At 49.9% G+C, this 13,820-nt stretch overlaps 1 protein-coding gene across 4 annotated transcripts in view; it reads right to left on the bottom strand.

Annotated features, from left to right (window-relative positions):
- Window positions 1-13,820, bottom strand: part of Pnpla1 (patatin-like phospholipase domain containing 1) — a 32,023-nt gene that overhangs the window by 10,705 nt on the left and 7,498 nt on the right. For all 4 annotated transcript variants that reach the window (XM_006524585.3, NM_001034885.3, XM_006524581.4 and 1 more), the window contains exons 2-5: window positions 2,560-2,792; window positions 2,152-2,217; window positions 1,029-1,238; window positions 108-168 (exon numbers count right to left, since the gene is read on the bottom strand). In XM_006524585.3, coding sequence (XP_006524648.1) covers window positions 108-168; window positions 1,029-1,238; window positions 2,152-2,217; window positions 2,560-2,792 — 570 coding nt within the window. The remainder of the gene's footprint in view (window positions 1-107; window positions 169-1,028; window positions 1,239-2,151; window positions 2,218-2,559; window positions 2,793-13,820) is intronic.

Below are 13,820 nucleotides of genomic sequence, written 5' to 3'. Positions count from 1 at the left end.
TAGGTCTCTGTCCTTCTGTCCAGCTTTCTTGGCTACAGCTTTGGGACACTGTCCTCTACCCACCCCTGCCACACTCCTTGCCCCGCCCCTAGGCTCCAGGTACTCACTCAGTCTCCGCAGGTATGAGACAGCATCATTGTATCCCCGATAGTAATATTCCTGCAGAATCTAAATGGTAACAGAGGAATATAAATGGATGCTGTAGCCACCAAGAGAGCCAGCGTCCCACCATAGACACTATAAATAGACACTCCCCATATCCTCTCTTCCCAGAACCATATCAGCAAGCCCTGGGCTATACCTCCTATCCCCCACAATCTGCCCAGGAGAGCTGGGAAGCAATTGCTAACACAGTACGGGTGGGCGTGTCAGCGTGCCAGTCACCTGTTCCCAGAGTATCACCAGCCTCCACTGTGGGAGTTGGTGGGAGTTTCTGGGGAATCAGAGACCACACATCTGGGTCCTAAGTACAGAGCTTGGTGTTTCAGTTCAAACCCCAGCACTACTCTTCATTGGCTGTGTAGCTGTAACTACCCACAGCCTCACTTTCTTCATCTGTCAAATGGGGACAGTGACAGTGTCTTTGCAGATGTCATGGGGATGGGTGTGTGAGAGCTATGTCCACAGAGCTTTTTTTGAGGGGGGGGCAAACTGGAAACATTTAAGTCTTTGCTGACCACTTATTCTGCTGTGTGATTTTGTTTGGACATAGGATGGCATGTAGCCCAGGCTAACCTCAAACTCCCTGTGGAGCTAAGGATGACCTTGAACTCCTGAACCTCCTGCCTCTACCTCCCCAGTACTGGGATTACAGTACTCGACTGTCTTCAGTTTGTGTGGTGCTGGGGAATCGAACCCAGGGCTTCATGTGTGCTAGGCAAGCATTCTACCAACTGAGCAACATTTTTAGCCCTGATTGTTTTTAGCAATCCTTTAAACATGGCAAAACCATGGGCCCTCTGAGGGGAGAGGCACAAGAGGAGGGGTCCATCTGTTCTGGATCCCACCCCATCGGCCCTGTCTCTCACCACCAGGTCCGGGGGAAACAGCGCATGTGTCATGCGGGTGATATTCTCCAGGGAGAACTGGAAGGAGAAGTTGAACATTCGGAAGTCATGGAAGATGGTGGGGCAGTCTCTCGGACAGATGTCCTGCTGGCTGCTGAAGGTGGAGATGGTGATGGAGTCTGTCCAGAAGGAACAGGGCTGCATGCTTGTGAAGCCACCGTCGATGTATCTCTGCAGGGAAGAGAAGAGAGACGCTCAGCCAGAGAAGACACAGGGGAGCTGGGGCCATGGAAGAGACACCTTTTGCAACCAGCCTTGAGGCTGAGGTCCCCAAGATAAATGGTGGTTGGTGTGGGCATGGCCACTTGCTGCATCTCTAAGGGCCTGGGGACTCCCAAGTCTAATGCTCTGGGCCCTGGACTCTTCTCCCTTAGAGAATCTTGCTGATAATGGTCTCTGTATGGGGTCCCTCCTTTGAATGACTCAAGAGACCAAGGTCCCTTCTACAACCTCACAGTACAGCCATCTCCAACCCCTTTCATTTGGAGTTGGGGGTGGGGTGGGGCTTCTATTGGGTTCCTTACTTATGAACAGAACAAGAGATGACCAGTACTCTTATCCCAGGAGTCCCATAAAATGTTACCTCCCCACTATTCAGACTGCAGCCAGGAGACCAGTCACAGGGTACCCTAAAGCCAGTCCGAGATGCAGAATCTTGGTCTGTCCAGATCTGTTTTTTTTTTTCCATTTTTTTATTAGGTATTTAGCTCATTTACATTTCCAATGCTATACCAAAAGTCCCCCATACCCACCCACCCCCATGTCCAGATCTGTTAAAGCCGAGTCCTCATTGTCTTAGGATGCCTCTGAGTCACCCATGGGCACATGAAAGCCTGTGACCACTGACCCAGATACCCCCAGGGGGTCTCCTCAGTCAGGCTCTCAGGGCCCTGTGTTCTGGGGTCTGTATTCTGCACGCTGACTTCTGGGAGAACCCGGCAACCTTGGGACTTTGACTTGCTGGGTTCAGTACAGGGTTGGTGAATCTAGAGAGGTCTTGGACCACCTAGAGAAAGCAGCCCTGAAAAAGCTAGGAATTCTGAGTAGTAAACGATCCTCACCTTAAGGTGCCCCAGTCACTCACCTCTCCCCGATACGTTGGGGGGATGAAGCCACAGTAAACAGGAACAAAGCAGCTGCAATACAGGGCCTGAGGAGAGACGGGGCTGAGATGCTAAGGCCCTGGGGTGGGTGCCAATGACCCTTGACCCCTACCAATTTTCCACTAATTTTAAAGGATGGGTACTGGCGTGGGAAACAGCCTGAAACTCACTTCCCATCCTGATGCCTAGTTGGGGCCTTAGTAATCTACCGGACCACCTAGTAGACTAATCTAGTCTCCTCTCGTAGAACTGCTCCTGGCAGAGCCATGGGCACGAAGGAAGGGAAGGGCCAGGCAGGCAAAAAAGGGAAGAAGGGAGGAAGCTGGGGAGTGGGCTGGACTGAGCTGCCCCTGTTCTCCCAGGCGGGGGCGCTCCAACCAGGGCCTTGCCTCGATGAGCTCTTCCTTGGATCGGTACTCGGAAACCACGACGTTCTCTCCGTCCGTGACTCGGGTGAGGCTCACATGCAGCTTCCCGGTGGCGAACTTGTAGGAGTCCTCCGGTAGCACATCGTACAAAAACTGTCGCATCATCTGTACCATCTTGCAGGACGGAGACAGAGGTCCCAGGAAGAACTTCTTCACCTCCGCCAGGCCCATATTCAGCACTCTGAGGTATTTCTCTGTGGAGGGAGCAGAGTGGCGGATGCACCCTCAGCAACTGCTCAGGAACATGGGGAGGCGCCCCCGGGGCTCAGTGATGTCAACCATTTCACCCAGCCGTTCACAGCGAGGAGGAGGCCTCAGACCCAGAAGCTGGGGGGGCCTCAGGAACAGAACAGAGCCAGGCCATAAAGGAGAATGTCCTAGATGCCCTACAGCTAGGAGACACTGGCACCAGCATGGGACCCAGGTGTCCTGCTTCTTGACCATGCGTGGCCACCCATCAGGAATTGTCAGCGACTAGAAAGATATTTTCTTCCTGCAAAACAGCTCTGGCAGCTTCTTGTCCCTGCACCTGAGGTCTGCCACCAAGCTGTCATTATGAGGGTCCTACACAAACACAGATGTGGTTGGAAATCTTTTACCAAGTGACAAGGGCACTTGCTTAGAGGCCACATACCCTTGGCAGACTGCACCCTCTCTACGTAGGCAAGGATGACCTGGAACTCCGATTCTACAGTCTCTTCCTCAATAGAGCCAGGGTTCCAGGCATGACCTATGCTTGGTTTATGCGGTGCCAAGGAGCGAGCACAGGGCTGCATGCATGCTGGGAAGAACTCTGTCCACTTAGCTTAACTATGATCTCAAAACCGGATTTTTTTTTTAAAGATTTACCTATTTATTTATTTATTATATGTAAGTACACTGTGGCTGTCTTCAGACACTCCAGAAGAGGGCGTCATATCTCGTTACGGATGGTTGTGAGCCACCATGTGGTTGCTGGGATTTGAACTCCAGACCTTCGGAAGAGCAGTCGGGTGCTCTTACCCACTGAGCCATCTCACCAGCCCTCAAAACCTGATTTTTACATTTTATTTTTATTCCTGTGTATGTACGTACACATGTGTGTGTGTGTGCCCACAGATGCTAGACAGGGTTGTAGGATCCCCTGGACCTGGAGCTATATGACATGGCCAGTGGGAGCTGAACTTAAGCCCTCTACAAGAGCAACAGATGCCCTTAATGACGAAGTCACCTCTCCAGTCCCACAAATACTGTTTTCTCTTGGTGCCAGCGATTGAACTAGGGGCTCTGCACATATTTGCATACGTTTGATGCTTGACCACTGAGCTACACAGCCAGCCCTTAAAGAACTATCTCATTTGGAAAAATTTGTTTAAAGTTAGCGTCATGCATATGTACCAGGGGCTTGTGTAGCCATGAGCTCTCTGCTGTGGGAGGCAGCAGAGCGGAGGTTGCATAAGCACCCCTGTCAGAGAGCTTATCCAGCAGCTCTGTGGGCGGGTGGGAAGGGCGGAGTCTTTCCAGCTTGGAGAGTCTGGCATTCATTCTAGTGCCTGGCGGCAGACACACAGAGAAGGCAACTGATTTGCCCAGAGTCACACACAGCAATTTAGAGACAAAAGGACAGCTTATTCCTATTGCATTTTATAGTTCGTGGATTATACGTTACTGGTCTAATCCTAGAGACTGCTAATGCTAGAGTGGCGTTGGACAGGTAGAGAAACTGAGGCAGGGAAAAGCGCCTTGCCTGAGGTCACACAGTCAGGCAATGTTGGTTTGCTGTTGTCTCGTTTTTTTTTCTGATGCCAAGCCACCCCTCACCCACACCCAGATCACAGTTGCCTTACACGATAGGGACCCCAGGCTTTGCTCCGAACATGGACTGCTCCTTCTCCTTCCTGGGAGTAGCAAGCCCGGCAGTGTCAGCCTTGCCATGTACAGACATGTGTACTCAGCACCTTCCCTCTAGGGAGGGAGGTGACCAGCTGGCAGGTTAGAAAACAACCTGGCAAGTGGCCACCAAGGTCACCCAGAAGACAGATTACCACGGAGGTATGCGCTTCTGGGAACTGGTTTCCTGTAACGGAGGCTGACCTCAGACTCACTATGTAGCCAAGAACAACCTTGAACTCTTAATCTCCCTTCTGCCAGTTTCCTAGTGCTGGGATGACAGATGTATGCCATCGGATGAACCATTTTAAAACCTTTGTTGCCGGGTGTAGTGGCACATGCCTTTAATCCCAGCACTCGGGAGGCAGAGGCAGGTGGATTTCTGAGTTCGAGGCCAGCCTGGTCTACAAAGTGAGTTCCAGGACAGCCAGGGCTATACAGAGAAACCCTGTCTCGAAAAAACGATATATATATAAATACTTAAACACACACACAAGAAGAACAACCCATGCTATATTCTCTACCTGTGCCGGACTATCCACTAGAAGTGGGCATGAGTGAAGTGGGCATGAGAGGTCAAAGGTCTGCACGAGTCAGGCTTCAAGTGCCTGCTTTAACTTCAGCTTTAGAACAGGATTCATTCCTAGTCAACAGGGAGGGGAGTGACAGGGATGAGGAGAATGGAAATAGCCCTGACATTTCCAGGATCCATGCAGCTGAAAATGGTTCAGTCTGGAAATCAGCTGTGTACCACACACACACACACACACACACACACACACACACACACACAAAACCAGAGGGAGGCAGGGAGGCAACTGGTTTCTCTCAGCCTGGGGGAGTTTGGCTTAAAATTCTTCCTTGATGCTTAAAGCAGGCACAAACCGAAAGGTCGTCTGTCTCTCTGCATCTTCTTGCTTCCCTCCTGGTTTGTGTGTGTGTCCAACCTCGAGGTCCCTGTGTGTCTGTCCCTGGGGTCCCTGTGTGTCTGTCCTTGTGGGTCCCTGTGTGTCTGTTCTTGGGGTCCCTCACTGTCTCTCCCTCCTCTCTCACTGTCTCTCCCTCCTCCCTCACTGTCTTTCCCTCCTCTCTCACTCTCCCCCAGCTTTTTTGGTAGTAAGGAGGGGAAATGGATAAGTAACCAGGTCTAACAAACTTCCTTTTGTGGAGTCAACCATTAGCAGTTCTGATGGCTCATGCTGGTCATCCCAGAGCACTGGAGATAGAGGCAGGAGGGTTGCTTCAAGTTCAAATTGAATCTGGTCACTGTTGAAGGCTATTTGATCACACCGTGAACCCTGAGATTCCTACTTCTAGTTGTGGTGTAGGCCCTTAGCACACACCTTTAATCCCTCTGGGTGCAATACAGACATAGCTTTAATCCGCACCTTTACTCCCAAACGATGAAGGTAAAGTGAGTTTGTAGAAGGAAGCAGCCATGTTTGAAAGTGATGTCTATTTGAGTGGTAGACAAAGTGACAAATCAGAGAAAGATTTGACAGAATAGTATATGCTTAACTCTCACGTGAACAGAAGGAAAGAGAGTCTGTTTAAGAAAGAGAACACAGAGAGAAAAAGAGAGGAAGCAGTTTTACCGGGAGAGTTTTACACAGATGATTGCAGAGAGAGAACAAGCTAGACACAGGTGGAGACAGGATGAGCCAGAGAAGGAGAAGGAGCCAGAAGATTAGAAGAGATTGCCAGAGTTAGTATGAGGCAGAGCAGAGCAATTCAGTCAGAAGCCAGATTGGATCAGTCAGCTTGGAGAAGAGTTTGAGCAAGAACAGCTGAGTTGAACCAGCCAGCCAGAGCTCAGAAAGAGCTAGAAATGGTGAGCTTATTCAGTGGCAAGTCTCAGAGGCTGAAAACATTCTAGGCCTAGATTAGTTTGTACAGAGGCTAGAAGCTTCCAGGACTAGGTAGGCCTGGGTTAGCAAATCGACGTAAGAAGACAATTACATCAGGTTAGCAAAAGTTACTTTACAGGTCTACATAGAGAGTTCTCCAGCCATGCTCACATGGAAGACCCCGTCTCAGAGAGAGAAGTGAGGGGGGAGGGAGGAGGGAGGAGGGGGAGGGGAAATGGGGAGGGGGAGAGGGAGAGAGGGAGAGGGGAAGAGGGAGAGGGGGAGAGGGAAATGGGGAGAGGGAAATGGGGAGAGGGAGAAGGGGAGAGGAAGAGGTGGAGAGGGGGAGGGGAGAGGTTTGGAGCCTTCATTTCTTTACATGTCTGTTATTTTCTAGCACTTTCTCCCATTCAAAGACCTCTGTGGTGGTTACTATCGTCAACAGGAAACTACCTGGAATCACCTGGGAGGCAGACCTGGGGCATGTGTGTCAGGGAAATTCTAGATAGAGTTTACTGAAGAGAATACCCAGTCTCTCTTCAAGTGGGCAGCACCCTTGCCTGGGCCAGGGTCCTGGACTGCCAAGGGGGAGCAAGGGAGCTGGGCTATCAGGCTTGGTCTCTCTCTGAGTCTCAAGCTCCTGCCAGTGTGACGTCCCTGTCACAATGGACAGCACCCTCAAACTGAGCCAATATAAAGCTCTCTTCCTACGTTACTTCTGTCCAGTAATTTTGTCACTACAGGTAGTGACAATTTCCGGGCTGCCGGGTCATGGTTACTACACCAACCGCAGCAACGTGGGGGTTGAAAGTAGTGTCTTGGGCTTAATGTGTCCTGGTCAGGAAACTCCAGGCTAGCTGTCACAACCCAGTCCCCACCAGCTGCTTCTACTACAGGTGGCAGTTCGTGTGTGTGTGTGTGTGTGTGTGTGTGTGTGTGTAGCCTTCCCTCTCTCAGTAGCCCATCAGGATGCTGTATCCTCAAGGGCCCTTCAGGAACCCTCCAGATAGACTGGGAATCCTTCAGAGCCAACATCCTCCACCCCCAGCCAGTCTCAAGGACAGCGATGGCTGCTTGTGCTTGCCCAGTGACCGCTGAGAAAAACGAAGATGCTGCTCAACTCTGCAGTGAAATCCTGGCCGTGAAGTCACACGGGGACAGGGAACACGTCCAGTTATGACATACGGGTTCCTACACCCCCGGCTGGCCTCACACTTACTATATTGCCAAGAATGACCTTTAACCTCCTCCCTGTAGCTCCCCAGTGATGAGAATGCCAAACGGGAAGTCTGTAACCAGCAAGAATCAATTGTATTGACCAGTGTGGCCAACTCAGGCTTCACAAGCCTCCGGCACAGCACAAGGAAGGTCAGCAGGAAATGAGGGCAGAGATGAGGAGTCTGTCAAGGGCAGGATGAAGCCACAGCACTGACTTTCAGGTACTCGGGGAGTTTCATTGTCTGTAACCACAGATCTGTACTGCAAAGCCAAGCAGAACTGTTTCCCATCCCGGGGTCACACAACCGTCTGGGACAGCACTGGCTACTTAGATATGTTCATTCAATCCCACCATCTATAAGGTAAAGGAAAAGAGAGTCCAGTGTGGTAGCTTAGCAGGTAAAGGCACTTACCAGTGAGCCTGGGTCCTATCCCTGGGAACCACAGGGTGGAGAGAGCTAATTCGCAAAAGTTGTTCTCTGACCTCCACAAAGCACATGTGTGTTGTGCGTGGTCCCATGACCAAACACACCCACACATGTACACATATGTATATACACACACATATACATACATGGACATATGGAGATGGTTTCTTTGTGTAGCCCTGACTATCCTGGAACTTGCTTTATAGACCAGGCTAGACTCAAACTCAGAGATCTTCCTGCTTCTGCCATTCAAGTGCTGGGATTAAAGGCAAGCACCACCATGCCCAGCAGTTACATTTGGGGGGGGTTGTTTGTTTGTTTTTTTTACGAGACAGGGTTTCTCTGTGTAGCCCTGGCTGTCCTGGAACTCACTCTGTAGACCAGGCTGGCCTAGAACTCAGAAATCCGCCTACCTCTGCCTCCCAAGTGCTGGGATTAAAGGTGTGCGCCACCATGCCCAACTCAGCTGCATATTTTTAACATGGGCAAAGATATCTTCCTTGGGACTGATGATTTGTCCTGGTGGTAGATGCTTTCCCAGCATGCACAAAGCCTTAGTCCCCCTCCAGCAATGAATAAACCGGACTTGGTGTGTATCTGCAACCCCAGAACTGTGGAGGTGGAGGCAGGAAGATCAGGAGTTCAAGGCTATCCTCTGCTACAAAGCAAGTTAGAGGCCCTACATAAAACCCTGTCTCACAAAAACCAACCACCCAAAGAGGATGTCTGCCTTATTGAGTTCTGAGACAGTGTGAACGCTTCCTGCATATAGTATGCACTCAATCTTGGTCGCGCCTGTAACTGTCCATGTGAACTAAGCATCCACTGAACAAGGCAGTATCTTTCCCTGCATCTTCTTCAGGATGTGTCAAAGTAGGGGGCTGGAGAGATGGCTCAGTGCTTAAGAGTACTGGCTGTTCTTTCAGAGGACCCAGATTTGATAGCCGGCACACACACGGTGGCTCACAACCATCTACAATGCCAGTTCTGGGGAAATCTGACGCCCTCTACTGGCCTTCTTGAGCATATCACACATGTGGCACACAGACATACACACTGACAAAGCACCCATACACCTGAAAATAAATAAACTTAAAATAAGATACAAAATACATGGACATAGGAAAAACGTGGCTGAGAGGGTGTGCCCACGGTCTCAGGAGTTACAGGGCCAATCTGGCAACATGCCTCTTCTATGGGAGACAGCTAGAAACTGGGTTTGAAAAGAATCAGGGGCTAGAACGATCACCAAAGGGGAAGAGATAATTGGATGCCTGTGTGTGTTATTTGATTAAATTGGAAATATTTACCCCTTTCCCAAGAGCAAAGAGGTCTTACTAATCCTTAGTATTCAATATAGCAACTAGAGTCCAGGCAAATGCTTAATTAACTGGATGCATACACAAATAATGAATAATAAATTAGTGAGCTCCAGATATCAGAGGGGGACACTGAGGCCCAAGGAGACAGATAGTTATTCAAGATGAGTTAAAGCAGATGCCCGTCTTCCCTTCCCCCACACAGAGGTGAAGGGGCACGGTTGGCCGACCCTGTAAATGACTGGATCCTGTCTTGGATGTGCAAGAATTAGGCCTGCTGTGTGGAATGCATCTGGGAAGGAGGATGGGGCTGCGTGTGTGCACACACACACACATACACACACACCTAGTCTCAGTAGACTGGTAACCTAGCAACAGCCTCCAGCTTAGCCAATCACAGTTGGCCAGCCAGTTCTCCCTTGACTGCTGGGGGAAGCTGAGCTGAGGTGGCTTCTGGGAGGCAGGAGTGAGCAGATTCCCAGGGAAGCCCAGGCAAGGCTCAGAATCCCTGGGTGAGGAAACTGGAAGCCTTAGGCTCCTGTCTGGCTACAAATTGCAGGCTGAAATCCCAGCTGTGTTTTCCCGTGGGTCTATCCTGACTACCTAACCACATTCTAATAATAACTGTTATTACTCTCTTAATGAAAGTAGTTCACCCAAACAGGCTTTCCCACCTAGAGTCTGTTTATCTTCACAGTGACAGTCAGACTCTAAGGGCTGGGATCCCGGCTTATGTACCACACACTGCAGAGGCATTGATAAAAGCATCTTGCCTGAAAGCTCCCCCGACGCTCATGGAAAGCCCGTGGGGACCCTCTGGTATGGCCAGTTTTCAGCCAGAGAAGGCTTTGTGCCAGGCAAATCTAAAGTGAAAATTGATTATATAAAAGTCGTTAAGGATTGAAGCTGGATGGGTGTTGAACCCTGTGAGACTGCCTGACCCCACCTTAAGCAGGAAACCCCTCAAGATTCCTGGAAATGGATAGTTCTAAGAGTCTAGGTCAAGAATACCAGGCTAGATACAGGGAGGATTGCTCAAGGGATAAAAGTGCTTGCCAGGAAGACATGAGATCCGAGTCTGGTCCCCAGAACCTATGCAAAAGCTGAAGGTACAGATGTGCTCTCAAAACCCTAGCCAGCTAGATCCAGGCTGCTCACTAACCAGTCTAGTCTAGCTGGAAAGCCTCAGTTCCCTGTGAGACAATAGAAACAAACAACACAGGTGGGTGGCTCTTGAAGAAAGACACCTCAGATTGATTCCTGACCCCAGGTACACACAAATGCACGTGTGCCTGCACACGTACGCACTGACAGCAGCCCCTCACACACAGATACCAGACCAGCCCCCGTTTGTCTGCTTTTGCAAATAGAAATTCCAGCCCAGGGTAAAGTTGAAGGTGAGTAGATGTGTGGATGGTTAAGTGGGTGGGTGAGTGGATGGATGGATGAATAGGTAGATGAATAATTAGATGGATGGGTGGGTGGATAGGTGGGGTGGTAGATGGATGGGTAAGATTGTAGGTGGGTAGATGGGTGGATGGATGGATAAAGTTGTGGTTGGGTGGGTGGAGTGGGTGGGTAGGTGCATAAGTGAATGGACATACACTTTAAGTCATATACCCTATGTTAGCAGAAATATATTATTAGCAACACACACACATGCGCATGTGCACATACACACATGTACATACACATGTGCATGTGCACATACACACATGTACACACACAATTTTTTAAAAGTCTTAGGTTTTTTTTTTGGCTTCCTTTTCGAGACAGGGTTTCTCTGTGTAGCCCTGGCTGTCCTGGAACTCACTTTGTAGACCAGGCTGGCCTCAAACTCAGAAATCTGCCTGCCTCTGCCTCCCAAGTGCTGGAATTAAAGGCGTGTACCACCACTGCCCAGCAAGCCTTAGAATTAAAAAAAAAAAAAAAAAAAAACCAACAACAACAAAAAAAAACATACTGAAGTATGCTATGGTGGTTCAAACCTGTAACGCCCCCTCAAGAAACGGATGTAGCAAGATTGCTGTGAGTTAGAGAGCAGCCTGAGCTACCTAGTGATTTTTGGGCCAGCCTAGGCTACATAGTGAGATCCAGTCCTCAAAACAACCAAATGGAACTCCAGCAGGCTTATGTCAGTTGCCGTGGGAATGGGCTCTTAGTCTGGATTGCCAGCCATCTGTCACAGACCCCTTGCTTGCTTTGGGCATGAAGTTTGAGTGTCTCCCCGCCCCTGTGCACCTCTCCCCAAGAATCCAGGCACGCACTCCCAGCATTCATCTGTGAAAGAGTGGAAGGATCTTACGGATCATGCTGAACACAGAAGAAATGAATATGTCTAGAAAGTTCTCTAGAGACTCCTTCAATACCTCAGGGCCATCAGTCCCCCGACCCCACTCCCACCCCCTTCTCTCTCTGCTGTCATCGGAGATTGTGTTCCAAGGTAGAACTCTACCCTGGCCCCATCCACAGCCTTAGGGTAAAGCTGTGGGTGTCCCTCACATGTTGTTGGGTTGTATGTGTGCCCGGGCACCTGCAGGTCACCTCCCAGGACCCCTTCAGCCATGAATCTCTCCAGCTGGACACCTTGGCAGAGCAAGGCCAGGCCTCCTGCCCACCATGGCTCCACTCTTGCTCTCAACTACGATAATTAGTCATTTCTGCTAATGGTAGGAGAGAAGAGCCCTGTAGAGCCCTGCCACACCCCTGTGTGTGAGGACTTGACCTCAGCGGCAGGCACCAAGGAGGAACTAGGAAGAACAGAGGTAGCCTTCCTAGTTCCTCCTTGGTGCCTGCCGCTGAGGTCAAGTCCTCTCCTTTGGTCCTGGCCACTCTCACTCCAGAGTAATGAGGCTGCCCTCCGCTACAGAACAGACCAAGGCTCAACTGGGAGCAGAGCAGGTTAGCCTAAGGCAGGAGGTTCAGACCAAGCATTGCCCAGGCCTCCGCAAGCCAAGGGCATCACAGACGTCCCTCCCCAGCCAAAACAGCCTTGTGACCTGGTGGCTCTCTAGTCTTCAACTTGGTCTGAGGCAGGGAACAGTTTCCTTATTCTTTTTCTTTTTGATGGTGCTGGGATTGGACCTGGGGCCTCATGCACTCTAGACAAGCACCCTGTCATTTTATGCCACCCATTAACAGTCATAGTCAGAGACTACATTACCCAGCATCCCCTCTTAACTTAGCCATTGGCTCTCCATTCCTTGGCTGCATGTGGGGCCCACTGGAAGTGAGAACAAGCCTGTAATTCCCAGCATCCTTTGCTCCCAGGCAAGGCAATGTGACTAAGTTCTGATGTATAGATGAGGTGCTAACAAAGTGTGTGTCACCTCCAAGTCCCACCTCAGAGGGAAGGGGTGTGTCTGCTTCCCCTTCTGACTACATGGAATGTGGACATGGACATGACCCAGGGCAACACCTGCGTGCTCCTTGATGGCACTTGAGGACTCTTGGGACTGGGGCTTGGAGTCTATAGAGAATCCACACGAAGACTTTGGGGCAACTAGAACATGTGCTGACCAGGCAGGACCCTCTTCTGCTGCCCCAATCAATACAACTCTCCCAACAGTCTCCTGAGTTTGCCGAAGTCTCCAGAGAGTGGGCACTACTGATTCCAAGAGGACTCTGTGCTAACAGGGAGGCCGATGTCTCTTCCACTCTAAAGCAGGTAAATTGATCCAGAAAGGTAGCACTCTGGCCAGAGGACATGAAGATGGATCCTGACCTGAAGTCTTTCCCCTCCTTGCTAAACCCTATACAGAAGGCCACAGGAAAGCAAGGAGCCACTCGGGCTGCCCACAATTTCTTAGTTCCTGTTCTCAAGCGTGGCCAAAGCGGTGATCCTGATCCATGTTGGGTTTTTTGTTTGTTTGTTTGTTTGTTTGTTTTAAAAAGCATTTTTTAAAAAGTGGACAGGAATGCTCACAAAAGCACTATTCATGATAGCCCAAAGTAAAAACAACCCAGATGTCCATCATCAAAAGAATGAATGAATAGATGTTGTAAGTCCATCCATGGAACGGAACACCACCTGGTTCATGCTACATCCTGGTGAACCTTGATTAACATCGAGGGAGGGAAAGAAGCCAGATGGAAACTAGTATACGCCTCACCTACCTATTAAATGTGAGGAATTGTGTAAAATGTGTTCATCTGGAGAGACTGAGAGCAGATGGGGATCTGAGGCTTCTAGGGAACAGGCGACAACTAAGGAGTAGGTTCCTTTGGGGGCAAAGTGTTCTGAAATTGTAGCGTTCATTGTACAATTGAACAAACCATGGATAAAGTTGAAACTAACTTTAAGTGGGGTGAGCTGCATGGTAGGTAAACAATGTATCAATACGGCTAAAGGCCTTGTTTGTTTGTTTGTTTGTTTGTTTGTTGTTATTTTAAGAAGAGAAATGAGTTGTTCTTTTCTGAGCTTTGGGAGATACAGACAGCTTTCGAGAGAGGTGAGCCCGGGCTTGGGCTAAAAGGACCAGCGCCCTGGCCGTGGCAGCCTTCTGTACTGTGGCTCAGAGAGAGGAAGTGTGTAGAGGTTT

The sequence above is a fragment of the Mus musculus genome, chromosome 17 (assembly GCF_000001635.26).
Source record: "Mus musculus strain C57BL/6J chromosome 17, GRCm38.p6 C57BL/6J".
Classification (NCBI taxonomy): domain Eukaryota; kingdom Metazoa; phylum Chordata; class Mammalia; order Rodentia; family Muridae; genus Mus; species Mus musculus.
This window is presented reverse-complemented; position numbering and strand designations above follow the sequence as displayed.